The 18328-nt window shown below is 35.0% G+C and overlaps 2 protein-coding genes across 3 annotated transcripts in view; one reads left to right on the top strand and one right to left on the bottom strand.

Moving 5' to 3' along the window:
* Positions 1–6754, bottom strand: part of LOC144452018 (protein TBATA-like) — a 33092-nt gene extending 26338 nt beyond the window's left edge. For both annotated transcript variants that reach the window (XM_078143011.1, XM_078143012.1), the window contains exons 1-2: positions 6651–6754; positions 6102–6204 (exon numbers count right to left, since the gene is read on the bottom strand). The gene's annotated coding sequence lies outside the window, so the exon portion shown is untranslated. The remainder of the gene's footprint in view (positions 1–6101; positions 6205–6650) is intronic.
* Positions 6755–8477: 1723 nt separating this feature from the next.
* LOC144452309 (uncharacterized) lies at positions 8478–17677 on the top strand. Its single transcript, XM_078143379.1, has 5 exons — positions 8478–8628; positions 12961–13102; positions 15240–15821; positions 16524–16667; positions 17424–17677. Exons 1-5 carry the CDS (start codon positions 8494–8496, stop codon positions 17675–17677), a joined length of 1257 nt encoding a protein of 418 aa, XP_077999505.1. The 5' UTR covers positions 8478–8493.
* Positions 17678–18328: the final 651 nt, after the last annotated feature.

Genomic DNA, 18328 nt, shown 5'->3' with positions numbered 1-18328 from the left:
CGCAAAACATTATAAACACTGTTAAATATCAAACTCAGATGTCTGCGATCAAGTGTACCACAAGTTCAATATCAACAGCACAGTAACAATTACATGTAACCATGACGACGAAAGATAGTAAAATCATTCAAAGACGTTAGTGTTAGAAAATGTTATCTTTGAATAGATGTGTCACACAGCAAACATTGAAAATACACTGGTTTCACGACAATCGATATAATTATTTTTCAAGTGACATGTAAAATGAGAGTATATAAAAGCGATACAGGATATATGACTGATTATCAACCATTCTATTGTGTCTTCGTTTGCGACGATCCCGTATAGTACTATGTCGTTTAGTAAAATATTAGTCTCATTCCTGACGATCGTGTTCCGATTTTACACAACGTGTGAAGATAATGTAGTGTAAAATCTGAACACGGTCGTGAGGAACTAGACTAGTAAAGTATAAAAAGGTATTGAAAGTTATGAAACTAGCTTTGTTCCTTTCTTACAGAATACCGAGACAAAATATGTACACAAATGTTTTCAAATCAACCCGACACGAATACGATAATGATTTCATAATGGAAATATTAAATTTGATAAATGCGTCTGACTTTAACGTGTTCATAAACTAACACGTTTGGTAAAATTATATGAAAACGTGTGAATTACATATCCATGTATGCCTAAAATTTCATTTTTAACTTGATATGATTGTGCGTGTTCTATTTTCATGATTTCAGGTCAACGTCCTGTATTTACATGTACAGTACGATGGACCTCGACTTACACCTGTGTAGTAGGTGCACTAGACAGAAATAGAGTTAATTTCCTCTGCTGTCAAAATTGTCACGATTCACTGAATTTCAAATTATGATATTAGAATTGACACATATCAAATACCACATTGACGTTATATTACCCGATATACACATTAACAATGTCCGTTTAAAACACCAATTAGAAATAACACACTTGTGAAAATCGTGTGATGATAAATTATAATTGTGAAATGATAGTGTAAACTTTAAATGATACCAGTATTTTCATTCTCGAGTTCTGAAATTTTCTGTGGAAAACTCATTGTCGAGATCCGAGACCCAAAATTAACTTGTTTTGCTCTCGCATAAAAGTTATAATAAAAGTTGGTCTTCAGGGCATGCAAATTTATCATCGCTTCGAGTGTTGTTTTTGCGTCTTGTATTATGGCAGTGATTCGATTGTTTTAAAACTTTGTGACTTATTGAAAAATCCATAGCATTATGTAGATTTATTATTTGTGTGTTTGGACATAAGGAGTGAATTCTATTACGTACCCTGACGTCACCGTCTTATACACTAGTATTTAGACAGTAATACAAGGACTAGAGGTCGTAACATACATGTACATGTATTAGTTTATCAATCTTATTGAAGATATCACTGTTTCCATGACAACGCATGCAAGAAAAATATGCTGACACCTGTCTCTCATTTCCACTATACAATGTGATTAATATACAGTGGTTTTGATATGCATCAGTCTTAACACTGACATGCACACCATCGCTCTCTCTCTCTCTCTCTCTCTGTCTCTCTCTCTGTCTCTCTCTCTGTCTCTCTCTCTCTCTCTCTCTCTCTCTCTCTCTCTCTCTCTCTCTCTCTCTCTCTCTCTCTCTCTCTCTCTCTCTCTCTCTCTCTCTCTCTCTCTCTCTCTCTCTCTCTCTCTCTCTCTCTCCTCTCCTCTTTGAACAAAAATCACACCCCATGAATCAAACTTCATGAACAGTCTCCACTCCACACGTACATGTAAAGGTTTCCTTTCATCGTGTATGCTTACAACTCAAAAATATAAAAGTACAAAATGTAACAACTAATGCCTATGTACTGCACAACAATACGAAGTTGCTTTTGGAATGTATCATGTCACTTTTCCAGGTCGTCATGGTGGACAGCAATTGACAGGTTGAATTGATTTCATTGTCCATTACACCTATACTACGTAATGTCATTCTGCAGACGTGTGTCCTTTGATGAGTACCGACGTATGAACTTCGAAATTTACCACCTGATGTAGAATTTCCTTTTCGCGTCGTTTCTAGGCACATTATTGATACCATGGTAACGGGCGCGCTGACCTCTTTTTCTGCAGTGTGAAACAGCGCACATACATGTAAATATCGACGTATTTTAGTTTTCTTAATACATATTTTCCAGTTAAATTATTTTGAATGAAGAGTCTTGTCTTTCTATAGGTTATTGTGTTGACACACTTCATGTTTTGATAGACTTATAGAAGACGAATCTTTGTTTGACTTGATTTCAAAATGTTGTTTTTAGTAACTATAGTGACGATAAGTTTTACAAAATCTTTTAATCTTGATATTTCCACTACATGTCTTGTTACGTATTATGTATTTGTTTATCTAATTATAGATTTGTTTGTTTATTTGTTTATTTATTATTCTGTTACAATGAAGACATCGTGGTATATTATTGGTAATTTACAAGGTTTTTTTTTCTATAATTTCATTGTATTTAAGGCCAGTCCTTGTATAGCAATTGAAATACATTACAAAGATGCAAACAAAACAGTCGTGATTTGGAAACTTATTGATTATGTAACAACCTATAAAATTTAATGTATGTTCCAAGATATACGTACACTTCGTTTTTCCTGGAATCCATACAGATTGGATTTTTACATTTTTTTCTTTCCAGTGATTGTAAAAAGAAATGAGATATACGTACATTATATTAACTATATACATAGTACTACAGCCTAAATGGTCTGAAATAGTTATATCACCTACTAATAGTTGTATTTTACGTAGTATCGAGGTCTACAGATAGTACATACCAATAGTTGTAATGTACGTAGTATCGAGGTCTAGAGATAGTACATACCAATAGTTGTAATGTACGTAGTATCGAGGTCTACAGATAGTACATACCAATAGTTGTAATGTACGTAGTATCGAGGTCTACAGATAGTACATACCAATAGTTGTAATGTACGTAGTATCGAGGTCTAGAGATAGTACATACCAATAGTTGTAATGTACGTAGTATCGAGGTCTACAGATAGTACATACCAATAGTTGTAATGTACGTAGTATCGAGGTCTACAGATAGTACATACCAATAGTTGTAATGTACGTAGTATCGAGGTCTACAGATAGTACATACCAATAGTTGTAATGTACGTAGTATCGAGGTCTAGAGATAGTACATACCAATAGCTGTAATGTACGCAGTATCGAGGTCTACAGATAGTACATACCAATACTGATTTGTAATATAAAGTATAACACAAGCCCAGTGATTTTAATCCACATACTATAAAGACTACACATTTTGTGGAGTGATTTACAGGTATCTCGGCTATTCTCAATCTATTACGTATTATTCGTATCTAGTATAGTTAAAATCTTGTCTACAATCATGTCACAACACGGGTTTAGAACCCAAACAATGTACAATTATTGCTTGTACGTCGTGACTGACTGTCTACTATCAAATAACATCACATATCGTACATTTTTGTGCTGTGTATAGTGTTCATCGGTGTTCTCCGTACGTAAGCGTTATGTTTGCATCTACGTTACGGAATTATAAGTTATGAATTATGAAATTATCAATTATAAATATGATGGTGACAGTAGGACGGGTCTGCCATCACGTGAATATACTAATCCATTTGGGATCACAACAAACAAACGCGATGTCTGGTTGGTCTTGGAGATGCTCCCAACCCCACCCCGCCCCATCTTTGCTGTGTATTCGATCGAACAAGTGTACTTTAGCTAATATGACGTTGACTGCACATATCGTTTGTCATCTACTCTGAGTGGAAGTAAGCAAGATCGAACTATCGTATAAGCAATCGACTGTAAAAAAATTGAGACCACCCCGACACCTAAAGATCGGGCGCCGTTGAACTTTAGCAACCAAAACCAAAAAGTAGAATTTTATAGCCAAGAGTGATACAATTATTTGAGTTGGCCTTACCCGTTTTACCTTATACCTGTCAATGTATAGTAATGTTGTACGGTTTCCTTGGCAACCAGATACTCAAAGCCAACATTAATTCTTCATAGCTGTGACAAGCATAACAAATGCTTTGCGTTTTCATAATTAATTATTCAAATATTTCGTGTTGAAATTTTAAAACCTTGCTATTATACTTTTACTGTTGCTGAGGCTATTTGTGTTCAACAATGAAGGTATTATTGTGTGATGGTAATCCCAACCGACTGTCTCAAATTTAAAAGGCTCTTATGATATTTTATTTAATATGTTTAGCATTTTAAAGTCGTGGCTCTTTTTAGCGTCTATCTGGGAAGTGAGTGTGGTTTATTCATAAGTTTTGGCACAGCGATAGAAACGCAAGAACGCCGTGGGATTATATAATGACAACCAAAAAACAATTCACGCAAACCCGTTGGCTTTTATCATCAAAGACAGAACAAACATTGGACTCAGCAACAGCAAACAAATGCTAACATTTGTGTTCAAGCTGGGCTTCTCCAAAGACGAATGTGCTGGCTAGAATATATAACCTAACGTTTTATATACAAGCAATGTAGTACAAAAAACTCACCCCGGCGTCTCGACAGTGGACTGTAACAACACAGAATATTTTAAATCATCATGGCCATATATTCCTTGGTTCTTATCACGTGATAATAGGTATATATCACGACCAAAGGTCGATGTCAAACTCAAATATGATTGGAAATTACGCCCCTTCCTAACACGCTGTAAATTCCCGCCATAGCAATCTACTTGACAGTAAGCCGTGTGCATTGTTGGATATGTTTTCTGTTCGTACTGAAAGGCCTATATCGTGTTTATTGTGTTATATTATGCCGTCGTCATACAGGATTACGACACACTAACCGAAGTGTTTATATTGTCATAGCTGACAGACTTGTCTATTTCAAGGCATATGCAACGACCTGAGTTGTCATGAAAACAACCCACAATGTCATATCGCACAAAACGGTATGATTACTGTGACTGTATAGGGTGAATCCCCAGGGGATCATGTACCATATCAACCAAGTTAGCAAACATTATTGGACTGTCGCTGATAACGACACAATCAATTCGTTTTAAGTACGTCTTTATGGACTAAACACATAAATATGTTTATATGAAAGGAATGAATGACAAGAAATTGATTTTATAATAAATTTCAGTAGAAAGATTAAAAGTGCATATTGTGTCTATTATGGAGGTGTACTATACCAGTATTCCATTGCTTCATCCCATGTTAATTTCATACGACGTGAGGGTTCAATAGGTCGAAAGGTTGTATATACCTGACGACTTTAGTGCTTATAAAACCACCCTACAATGTGTTCATGTCGTTGTGTTGTCCAAGACCAAGACAGTATATAAAGATACACACAATAGCCATTCTACACGCACTGATCAAAACAATACTTTTCACCGAATACTCTGATCGCACTACCGGCAAATGGAGGCGTGATACTGATAATTTATCACACTATATTTGCGGTTTGAACTTGACCGTTGTGAAATTGACACCTTCAGGCGAACACTGGAATGAACACAATTCATGTATACACACACAATCTCTTTACTATACTATATTAGGTGTGAGAATGCCCATTGAATAAATGAATCCAGTCTGGTCTAAGCCTACCTTTCCCTTACTATCGCTACTGTGCAACACAGGAATCGCACTGTGTTGATCAAACCTCCGTAGTCGACACCATAATTCTCCCAATCTCAAATCGAAGACTTTTTTAACCAAAAAAAATCCACGATTTTCTAGTCTTGGATATAATGTTAGTGTTGAATTTCGTTATGAATTCAATTAGCACTGTTTTGGTGTCTTTGTTTTTAGTTACCCCTTGTTAGTAAGTCTATGTTGACTAACTGCTTTAACTTGACAATATTACAAATACTCAGTCTGAATATGGTCTGGGCGAGCACCCCATCATAGAAGCAAATATTCAATGATGTAAAACAGTAAAATCTCAAATAATCTAATGGTATATACTAACCACGTCAAAATATAACTATGTTTAGTATGTATCCATCGACCAATGTGTTCATACTTCTATATTAGTGAAATGATGATAATAATAAGAGCCACTTACTTGGAGGATAGGATCTTAAAAATGAAGACAAAGTAACAACTTTCCAATGTCGTTACTTATTCACACCTGTAGCTATTACTACTGGGTCTGTATGATTAATTACCTGTACATAAAGAAACATGGAAATGGACACGGTGTTAATAGCAGGTGCAATGAGAAGGACCGGCCATGATGGACGGTATAGAGTGCATACATACACATATTACCACGGAGATATCACATTGTATTTCAATGTCCTGTGCAAAGACATCTCATTGCTTACCAGTGACAAAATCTAAAAGAGAAGTAGACACTCCCGCTACTCAATGAATTAAAGGTCGACAGCGACGTTTACCTTCTTACATGGAGTTTGTAACAAATATCTATAGCATGTGTTCCAACTCAACTATACCCTACCTTCCACCTGCAAGAATTAAGCTTGTAAAACAGAAACTAAAGCACAGATTAATCTGTAAATGTTGAAAATATGATGGACTTCACTTCTTAGGTAACATTCCACGACTGTACGGACCTAGTCTATAAAAATTCTAAACAGATTGTGGTACATACCTCGCTGTCTAGTTGCACTGTTTCGCAGTGGATATAAAAGGTTGTGGACTATAGCATGACCATTGTCAGCATTGGTTGTCAGACGATTGGATGGCTCGTTGCTATGGGACGCTTTGCCAGTATGTGAATGATTCATGTCTGCATGTATTAGTTCTATTGTTATTCAAATTTAAAACCTCCCGAAGTGCCATGCGCACGAAGAAAGTTTCCTTCCGTTGAAATAACTTTCTAAAAAGCGTAAAACAGTTCTATTTTTTGGAATCATATTTTCTATTTTATGATTTTATTTAATGTAAAAATGCTCAGACTAACAATTTCTTATTTTTACAAGTTCTAAAAGTTCACCTCGAAGCGTGTTAATAATAAAAGTAAACACCCTTATCGTCATGGTGGGGGCGATCGATACAACACGATCCGATCGATAGAGTCGGTGTACTTCCAACTAAATTCGCGCCACAAAACTAACACAAATCATAGCAACTGTATCATCACAATTACTTATTGTAACATGTTTATTTCAACGAAACAGTACACTTGAACTCTATATACACGTATTTAGTATGTAAACATGACATAGCAAGAAACGTTGCATTATACCTCTGGTCGTCTGAGATTGGACCACTATGACATCACAATCAATGCAGTGAATGAGCTCTCTGGACATATTTGTATTTGGTGATTACTTTGTCAACACAAAGTGTACACATACACATATAGTACAACAATGAAGTCTGGGTCATTGATTTCAAGGGACAGTAGAAGGACGGGCACGAGTTGGGACTCACACGGGGGCTCAGACAACCTGTGAGTTTACACATTGTACGATAAAAGTTTATGTGTGTTGTTGGTGGTGGTGGTGGTGTTGTTGTTGTTGTTGTTGTTGTTGTTGTTGTTGTTGTTGTTGTTGTTGTTGGAGGAGAAGGGTTGCCATGTTTTGCCTTTAAAGTTATCAATATGGTGGCAGCGGTGGGATCAAGTACTTGCCACTAATTCTGAGACTCAATCCGAATATTTAAACGAGGAAAGGCCGTGTTTTAAAGAAAGGAAATTGAGGAACAGTCACCTTTTTTAAGTATAGGAAACGGAATCAGGGGAGGGCCGAATTGTACGCAACAGTCAGAGTCTGAACCCCCCCCCCCCCCCCCCCCATTACTGAAGTCCACGAGGTCTATACTGATTGGACACTCTACGTTATCCACCAATTTATTTTGAATTTCATCAATCGATCTGGTTAAAATCTAATGTGGTGAATACGGCTTGATTTCTTTATTTATATCTGTTTCATTCGCTTACTGAGGTAGCCGTCAGTAATTACAGGGGTGGGGGGTGGGGCGGGAGAAATCAAACTCAGTCTATATTCAAATTGATTCACAGCACGGTTGTCAGCAGTAAGCTTATAACGTTAACACTGATGATAAATAGTAGGGTGTAGAAGCAGTGACGGAGTTGGCAGTGGTGGCAGTGTTCGGATGTCAAAATCAAAAAATGATGAAAAGTTAGATATAGAATACATTGTCAAAGTAAAACGTGACCCTCCCCTAATTATGACCCTTCCATGAGAACCGATTTGTAAAAAGTGAAGGGAAAAAAACATTCCCTAGATCGTCCCCAATCTATAATTATCGCACTGTTGCTATGTTCACCACTAGATGGCGCCATCTAGCGGTAAACTCATGTCGGAGTCGAGTAAAACGTGACATAGCACATGTTTTCAGGTCATGACCTGACCTGACCCAAAGATAAAACTACGAATCGGTCAAAGTACAACTTTACTTGTACGGATCGTTATATGTTCAGTCATTTATGTCGCCATTGGATATATGTTCCATATAATATCAGAAACATGACAAGCAAGGAAGCGTATATCCATGATATTTGTATTGTTGGTGCTGGATTGATGGGATCGGCAGCGGCTCGTCATGCAACTCTTATAACTCCAGACTCCAAAATCTGTCTTGTTGGGCCTAAAGAACCAAAGGTACTGACCTAGTGTTGTCTTCATCATACCTTGCTGTGATAATGGAGTAAACATGTTTGATTTTTTTACATTCCCGTAAATCTTGGAGTAATTATACTGACAGTATACTGTATAGTATAATTACTCCAAGCGTAAATGAACTTGTGTGTGCGTTTTCTCCTTGGCACGCTTGCACTCACATGTCGTGGGGTTCTCTCATTTTACGAAATAGATTTTCTCTTTTATTTTCTTCTTTTTATCCTTTATATAATAATATTAATTTTCTGTATACTTCATTTTCTATTATTTTACTCGTTTCATCTGAGCTTTGTAACCTTTACTAATTCCTCTGGGCAATTATTATGTGTTGGAATATATAGTACAATACTGTAAGTATACATACTAGATGTAATTGTCTTGTATGGCCCTAAATACAAGTGTATTACATTAATGGACTCTTTACATTCATGATTTCAATGTTTAGTATTAAAGTTGCTGGGGTGCTATTTTATCACAAAAAATCATATGTGACTCGATTGCAGTAATCAATACAAGTATACTACTACTAAAGGTAGAAATAAGTCTGACTGGACTTTTCCTTTAAGTTGATAGCAGTAATCAATACAAGTGTACTAAAGGTAGAAATAAGCCTGACTGGACTTTTCCTTTAAATTGATAGCAGTATTCAATACAAGTGTACTAAAGGTAGAAATAAGTCTGACTGGACTTTTCCTTTAAATTGATAGCAGTATTCAATACAAGTGTACTAAAGGTAGAAATAAGTCTGACTGGACTTTTCCTTTAAGTTGATAGCAGTAATCAATACAAGTGTACTAAAGGTAGAAATAAGTCTGACTGGACTTTTCCTTTAAGTTGATAGCAGTAATCAATACAAATGTACTAAAGGTAGAAATAAGTCTGACTGGACTTTTCCTTTAAGTTGATAGCAGTAATCAATACAAGTGTACTGAAAGGTAGAAATAAGTCTGACTGGACTTTTCCTTTAAGTTGATAGCAGTAATCAATACAAGTGTACTAAAGGTAGAAATAAGTCTGACTGGACTTTTCCTTTAAGTTGATAGCAGTAATCAATACAAGTGTACTAAAGGTAGAAATAAGCCTGACTGGACTTTTCCTTTAAGTTGATAGCAGTAATCAATACAAGTGTACTGAAGGTAGAAATAAGTCTGACTGGACTTTTCCTTTAAGTTGATAGCAGTAAGCAATACAAGTGTACTAAAGACAGAAATAAGTCTGACTGGACTTTTCCTTTAAGTTGATAGCAGTAATCAATACAAGTGTACTAAAGGTAGAAATAAGTCTGACTGGACTTTTCCTTTAAGTTGATAGCAGTAATCAATACAAGTGTACTAAAGGTAGAAATAAGTCTGACTGGACTTTTCCTTTAAGTTGATAGCAGTAATCAATACAAGTGTACTAAAGGTAGAAATAAGCCTGACTGGACTTTTCCTTTAAGTTGATAGCAGTAATCAATACAAGTGTACTAAAGGTAGAAATAAGTCTGACTGGACTTTTCCTTTAAGTTGATAGCAGTAAGCAATACAAGTGTACTAAAGGTAGAAATAAGTCTGACTGGACTTTTCCTTTAAGTTGATAGCAGTAATCAATACAAGTGTACTAAAGGTAGAAATAAGCCTGACTGGACTTTTCCTTTAAGTTGATAGCAGTAATCAATACAAGTGTACTAAAGGTAGAAATAAGTCTGACTGGACTTTTCCTTTAAGTTGATAGCAGTAATCAATACAAGTGTACTAAAGGTAGAAATAAGTCTGACTGGACTTTTCCTTTAAGTTGATAGCAGTAATCAATACAAGTGTACTAAAGGTAGAAATAAGCCTGACTGGACTTTTCCTTTAAGTTGATAGCAGTAATCAATACAAGTGTACTAAAGGTAGAAATAAGTCTGACTGGACTTTTCCTTTAAGTTGATAGCAGTAAGCAATACAAGTGTACTAAAGACAGAAATAAGTCTGACTGGACTTTTCCTTTAAGTTGATAGCAGTAATCAATACAAATGTACTGAAAGGTAGAAATAAGTCTGACTGGACTTTTCCTTTAAGTTGATAGCAGTAATCAATACAAGTGTACTGAAAGGTAGAAATAAGTCTGACTGGACTTTTCCTTTAAGTTGATAGCAGTAATCAATACAAGTGTACTAAAGGTAGAAATAAGTCTGACTGGACTTTTCCTTTAAGTTGATAGCAGTAATCAATACAAATGTACTGAAAGGTAGAAATAAGTCTGACTGGACTTTTCCTTTAAGTTGATAGCAGTAATCAATACAAGTGTACTGAAAGGTAGAAATAAGTCTGACTGGACTTTTACTTTAAGTTGATAGCAGTAATCAATACAAGTGTACTACTACTAAAGGTAGAAATAAGTCTGACTGGACTTTTCCTTTAAGTTGATAGCAGTAATCAATACAAGTGTACTGAAAGGTAGAAATAAGTCTGACTGGACTTTTACTTTAAGTTGATAGCAGTAATCAATACAAGTGTACTACTACTAAAGGTAGAAATAAGTCTGACTGGACTTTTCCTTTAAGTTGATAGCAGTAATCAATACAAGTGTACTAAAGGTAGAAATAAGTCTGGCTGGACTTTTCCTTTAAGTTGATAGCAGTAATCAATACAAGTGTACTAAAGGTAGAAATAAGTCTGACTGGACTTTTCCTTTAAGTTGATACAGTAATCATTACAAGTGTACTAAAGGTAGAAATAAGTCTGACTGGACTTTTCCTTTAAGTTGATAGCAGTAATCAATACAAGTGTACTAAAGGTAGAAATAAGTCTGACTGGACTTTTCCTTTAAGTTGATAGCAGTAATCAATACAAGTATACTAAAAGCAGAAATAAGACTGACTGGACTTTTCCTTTAAGTTGATAGCAGTAATCAATACAAGTGTACTAAAGGTAGAAATAAGTCTGACTGGACTTTTCCTTTAAGTTGATAGCAGTAATCAATACAAGTGTACTAAAGACAGAAATAAGACTGACTGGACTTTTCCTTTAAGTTGATAGCAGTAATCAATACAAGTGTACTAAAGGTAGAAATAAGTCTGACTGGACTTTTCCTTTAAGTTGATAGCAGTAATCAATACAAGTATACTAAAAGCAGAAATAAGACTGACTGGACTTTTCCTTTAAGTTGATAGCAGTAATCAATACAAGTGTACTAAAGGTAGAAATAAGTCTGACTGGACTTTTCCTTTAAGTTGATAGCAGTAATCAATACAAGTGTACTAAAGACAGAAATAAGTCTGACTGGACTTTTCCTTTAAGTTGATAGCAGTAATCAATACAAGTGTACTAAAGACAGAAATAAGTCTGACTGGACTTTTCCTTTAAGTTGATAGCAGTAATCAATACAAGTGTACTAAAGGTAGAAATAAGTCTGACTGGACTTTTCCTTTAAGTTGATAGCAGTAATCAATACAAGTGTACTAAAGGTAGAAATAAGATTGACTGGACTTTTCCTTTAAGTTGATAGCAGTAATCAATACAAGTATACTAAAAGCAGAAATAAGACTGACTGGACTTTTCCTTTAAGTTGATAGCAGTAATCAATACAAGTGTACTAAAGGTAGAAATAAGTCTGACTGGACTTTTCCTTTAAGTTGATAGCAGTAATCAATACAAGTATACTAAAAGCAGAAATAAGACTGACTGGACTTTTCCTTTAAGTTGATAGCAGTAATCAATACAAGTGTACTAAAGGTAGAAATAAGTCTGACTGGACTTTTCCTTTAAGTTGATAGCAGTAATCAATACATGTGTACTAAAGACAGAAATAAGTCTGACTGGACTTTTCCTTTAAGTTGATAGCAGTAATCAATACAAGTGTACTAAAGGTAGAAATAAGTCTGACTGGACTTTTCCTTTAAGTTGATAGCAGTAATCAATACAAGTGTACTAAAGGTAGAAATAAGTCTGGCTGGACTTTTCCTTTAAGTTGATAGCAGTAATCAATACAAGTATACTAAAGGTAGAAATAAGTCTGACTGGACTTTTCCTTTAAGTTGATAGCAGTAATCAATACATGTGTACTAAAGACAGAAATAAGTCTGACTGGACTTTTCCTTTAAGTTGATAGCAGTAATCAATACAAGTGTACTAAAGGTAGAAATAAGTCTGACTGGACTTTTCCTTTAAGTTGATAGCAGTAATCAATACAAGTGTACTAAAGGTAGAAATAAGTCTGGCTGGACTTTTCCTTTAAGTTGATAGCAGTAATCAATACAAGTATACTAAAGGCAGAAATAAGTCTGACTGAACTTCTCTTGTAAACATATTATTTATGGTGTATTTCTTCACTCTCTATGATTAAATGCAGGAAAAAAGCCAATACAGTCATGGAATCTATGGAGCTCACTATGATGAAGGTCGTATCACAGGATCAACAGAGCCAAATCCTATTTGGGTGAAACTAATACAAAGATCCATTGCAAGATATAGAGAACTTGAACAAAGAACTGGTAATATTTTTTTTTTCATCGATAAACACCTTCCAAATACAAGAATTATAATGAGTTTGTCTGGTCCAGTATTGATACAAGTACTTCATGGATATTTATCACATCAAATATTTTACAACCATTATGACTAACATGATGTAGACTTGGTGTTTCACTCATGGGACATGTTTTTGACACAAAGATAGACATATTTCAACTCTAGACTAACAATAACAGAGACACAATAATCACAGCAGGATCCTTTGCCCAATCACATTGAACAGTGATAAGCATTGCTATTCTTTCACAATGCAGTAAAAACAGGATTCTGATGAAAACATTACACATGGACTTGATGAGTTTAGTGGCTGTGATTGTTTATTTTCTAACTGATAATCAACATATCAACTTTACTATTTATACATCCCCATTGTGTACGGCACCTATGTAATTGTTTCTTTTGCATTAGAAGTTGTCTGAGGTGTGTATTATGTGTGTATTACAAGTAAACACAAACAAAACACAAATAATGGTATTCAGGAAATCAGAATGCAAACAAGATACAAAACAATTCAAATGTGGCTAGGAAGAAATAAAAACTACAGAACAATACACATATCTTGGTGTAACATTCAAGGCCAATGGTTCTATGAGCTCCACAGCAGACAGACTCTCAAACAAAGCCAGCAAAGCTGCAAGAATCCAGTCACAGATATATACTAGTATGACAAATATGAACTGTATCAAGATAAAGGAAAAACTCATGAATACAACACAACTACCTATCCTAACATATGCTGGAGAAATATGGGGTGTTCTCCAAAATCAAACAACTTGGGACAAAACAAAGACAGAACAATTCCATCTACGTTTTTGTCGCCAAATATTAAATGTCAGCAACAGAGTGAGCAAAATAGGATGCAGAATGGAACTTGGGAGAGAACCACTGATTAGTAGAATATACTACTCAGCAATAAACTATTACAAACACCTCAAGACATTAGACAATAACAATTTAGCTTTTCATGCAATGAATGACATGGAGAACAATAATTACACAGGTTCATGGCTAACTACCTTTGAACACAATATACAATTATATAGCACCAAATATATCACAAATTTAACAAAACAAGAACTATACAACTCAATAAGACAATACTATATCAACCAATGGAATAAAAATAACAAAAGGGAAAACTCTAAATTACGTACATACAACAACTTTAAAAATTCCCTGGAACAAGAAGAGTACATGTAATGAACAATAAACAACAAATCAAAACAATAGCCAAATTTAGATTGAGTTGCCATCAACTTGCCATTGAGAAGGGTAGACATACAAAACCCAAAACACTAGTGGAAGACAGACTATGTAAACATTGTAAAGAAATAGAAAATGAAATACATTCATTGTAAATTATACACAAAACAAAGAGAAAAAATGTTTAATATTATTACTACTGTAAACCCAAACTTTATACATAGTAGAGTAATTTACATATATACTACAATCAAAACATAAGGATATTATAACCGCTCTCTACATATACCTGAATAGTAACAAATAGACAAAACACTAGAACTATTCTATACTTTCATATTTATAACTCACCAAATTAGAAATGTAAAATTTTCTAAACGGTTGAAATAAAGTTTTATCTTATCTTACTTGTGGTATTGTGGTATTTTGCAATACTGAAAACATTATTTCATACCTGAATGCAAATGATATGCAAATGATGACATTATCATTCCCTACATATGAAATCGCATGATTGCACTGTTTGATTTTTATGGAAAGTTGCCATTTCAGATAAACATATGTAATAATAACAGAACCCCATGTCACGTGAGTTCCAGTGTGGGTACTCAGGGGGATTTGCACTAATGCTTGCAATGTTTTCTGCTGCACTTTCACTTGCTACACTCGTAAAAGTAACTACCACAGAGATCACTGTGAGCACTTGTGTAAATACCCCAAGTAAACCACACTTGTACTCATGTGTCGTGGGGTTCTGTCATAGTTCTTGTCAGTGCAAAAGAAATTAAATATTTTTCATGATGAATAAATTACCATATTAATAATAATGCCATCTTGTCCATTATCTTTTTCCATTTTTTCTTCAATTGTCATAATTCTTTTTCTAATTTCTAGGTGTATCATTCTTCAGCGAAGTTGGTGTAGCACTTATCACTCAACCAGATGACCCATACATGAAAAAGTGTGTTGAAAGTGCTAAGATGGGGAATAAGAAATTACTGTTTCTTAAAAAAGATGAATCAACAAATCCATATTCCTTTATGTCAATAAAAGAAAATGATGTCGGTTTTGTTGAAATGAAAGAAGCTGGTCATGTTAGTCCCAGAGCACAGATTTTGGCACAACAAACTGCTGCACATCTACAGGGCTGTGACATCATCGATGATGTAGTGGATCAGGTGACTGAAACTAACCACTCAGATGGTTCCCGATGTATGAAGGTGACAACAGCCAAAGGTCAAGTCATCTATGCCAGGAGAGTGCTTCTGACAACTGGAGCTTTCACAGGATTCAGAGACCTGCTACCACATGGAAAGGAACTAGATGTTGCTCTCATAACACAGACAGTTGCATTTGCTGAACTGACCAATGAAGATGCAAGGAGATTAAGAAACATGCCCTGTGTGACTCTAAAACGAAATAACACTGACAACAGAATTGATGCCTATATCTTGCCTCCTATCAAGTACCCAGATGGTATTTATAATTTTGTTGTTTTCCACAGAATTTAACAACACATTTATGATGGATAACTTTTAGAAATGAGAAAAGTAAATATCATGATGTTGTATATATTATGAAGTACCAATTATTTACTCAATATTTTTTCCTAAATATGTTAAAACACACAAAAACCTGAAAGACTGTTATTGCTGTTTTATTTGTTTTGTTTTGTTTGTTTATTCATTTATTTATTTTATTTATTTATTTATTTATTTATTTATAAAACAACTTTACTATGTTTTTCTACTTGAAAAAACAATTTGAAATAATATATACCTTGTTTGTATAAACTCAATTAAATGCAAAAAGTATCAAATGTTTATTATACACTATATGAAAAGTCATATTTGACCATGTCTTTCCACCATACCCGAGGTAAATCTTGAGCAGAGGATGTGTAAATGTGGTGAGTATGAGATGGAGTTCCATCTTTGACTTAATTTACCCACTGTGATCTCGCACCTGGGGGGCTGTAGACAGTCAAAAGTGGTACTGCATCTCATACTACCCATGGACAGAAATGATTGTTAGGTGGGTCACAGGTAGGGTAAAGGTTGGGTAAAGGTGGGTAAATTGGACTTTTCTTGTAGTGATTGTACATACAGTAACAAAATAATTACAAAGAAACATTTCACACATTCTTTTTAATGTTTTATATACTTTTTGGTTCTTTAGGAAAATACTACTTAAAGATTGGACATGGTGCAGACTTTGAAAGAGAACTTCACACTGCCGCTGAGGTTGCTGATTGGTATAAGACAGAGGGTGATAAATCTGCATGTCAACCTCTCCTGGAATTATTGTTTGACCTGGTCAAAGGTTAGGACCACTTCTCAGTCTTCCATATAAGGACAGTCATGTGACTATAAGACAGAGGGTGATAAATCTGCATGTCAACCTCTCCTAAATTTATTGTTTGACCTGGTCAAAGGTTAGGACCACTTCTCAGTCTTCCATATAAGGACAGTCATGTGACTATAAGACAGAGGGTGATAAATCTGCATGTCAACCTCTCCTAGATTTATTGTTCAACCTGCAGGACATGATGATCTTATTAATGATATGCAAATGAGGTCTAAAAACTTATATCTCACAAAGTACTTGATGGATGAGGCTAAAATTTGCAGGGGTGTTTCAAAAGGCAAAGATGCTGTTGAATGCATAAGGCGTAAAAAAAAAAGTATTGTGTGGTTCTGATTACATTCAATTTTAGAATAGGTGTAGGTAGATTTTTTATTTTGATTTTAAATTTTTTTTTCATGTGAGTGTCTAGCTCAGTTAGTTATGTTTTCCGTTGTTTTCCATATGGTCTCTGTGTTATTGATTTCTTCTCATCAGATGTACAGTCAATATTAAGATTTGATGAACAGTTTTATATTGTCTTTTTAAGTTGATTTCAGTTTCCGCATCCACTATTTCTTGCGAGACTTCACAATTTTGGCAATTGTATATTTTTGTTCTCGAATACATAAAAAAAGTTTAGGGTCACCGTGAAAAACTAGGTGAGGTCAAGTAACCGAAACCAAACAACTTTTTTTATTAGGCCTAATATTCAATATTTTCTGTATTTTACAGATGTGAAACCAGTATCAACAAAAACGGAATGTTGTGTCACAACAAATACACCTACAGGACAACTGTATTGTGATATGGTTACACCAACACTAGGAATAACTACTGGTGGTAATGGTACGGCGGCATGCTGTGCTGATGAAATTGGTAGAATGGCAGCAAGAATGATTATTGCTGGATGCTGGGATCATGATCTACCTCGAGACAGTTTCAGAGTTAGATTTAAAATGAAACAAATGACCACAGCCAAATTGTAGTAAATAAAATCTTCTAATCAGAGACTGCCATAGTTAGATTTTAAAAAATATCCCACTTGCAGCCAGTGCAGATTTTATAATGAAACCAATGATCACACCTAAATTGTTGTAAACTGAAAGCAGTATGGAATGGTAACCATAACAACCATTGCTGGATGATGGAATCTAGACTGTATACTTTGTGTCTCTCTACCGTCACCGGCATCCTCTCTCTTGACTGATGTGTGAGGGCGCCCCATCATGGCATACCTTACGGACTAGATGGAATCTTGATCTATATCCACATTTCAGCCTTACATTTCAAGTGAAACCAAACCATATAGTGAAGTTGTTTTAGGATGTTTGAGTTTGACAAGAATTTGCATGAAATTTAGTCTAGTTCCTGATGGACCGTATTCCGTACTACATCAACTTCACACTATTATCGTCTAGTCAAGTCAATGACACTCGCACAGAATTCTATGCTCCCACCTACAGCATTCATATAAACATGATGATGTTGTCACGTCCCCATGTGATTTTAGTTTAAACTGACTGGAGGTAGAGTCCTGGTTGGACATTGGACATAGTCAAAACAGCTGTATCAAATGAATATTAATGAGAGATGAGGACTGCCTATCAATTGCTCTTCGCTCACCATGGAGTTGAACC

The sequence above is a fragment of the Glandiceps talaboti genome, chromosome 22 (genome assembly GCF_964340395.1).
Source record: "Glandiceps talaboti chromosome 22, keGlaTala1.1, whole genome shotgun sequence".
In the NCBI taxonomy this organism is placed as follows: domain Eukaryota; kingdom Metazoa; phylum Hemichordata; class Enteropneusta; family Spengelidae; genus Glandiceps; species Glandiceps talaboti.
The sequence above is the reverse complement of the archived record's forward strand: the minus strand, read 5'-3'. Positions and strand labels throughout refer to the sequence as shown.

Bases quoted from the DNA above. Each gene is read 5' to 3' on its own strand.
- LOC144452309 (XM_078143379.1), top strand. From the start codon at position 8,494: ATGACAAGCAAGGAAGCGTATATCCATGATATTTGTATTGTTGGTGCT. The intron at 8,629-12,960 runs GTACTGACCTAG...GATTAAATGCAG, and splicing joins TTGGGCCTAAAGAACCAAAG to GAAAAAAGCCAATACAGTCA. The intron at 13,103-15,239 runs GTAATATTTTTT...TCTAATTTCTAG, and splicing joins AGAACTTGAACAAAGAACTG to GTGTATCATTCTTCAGCGAA.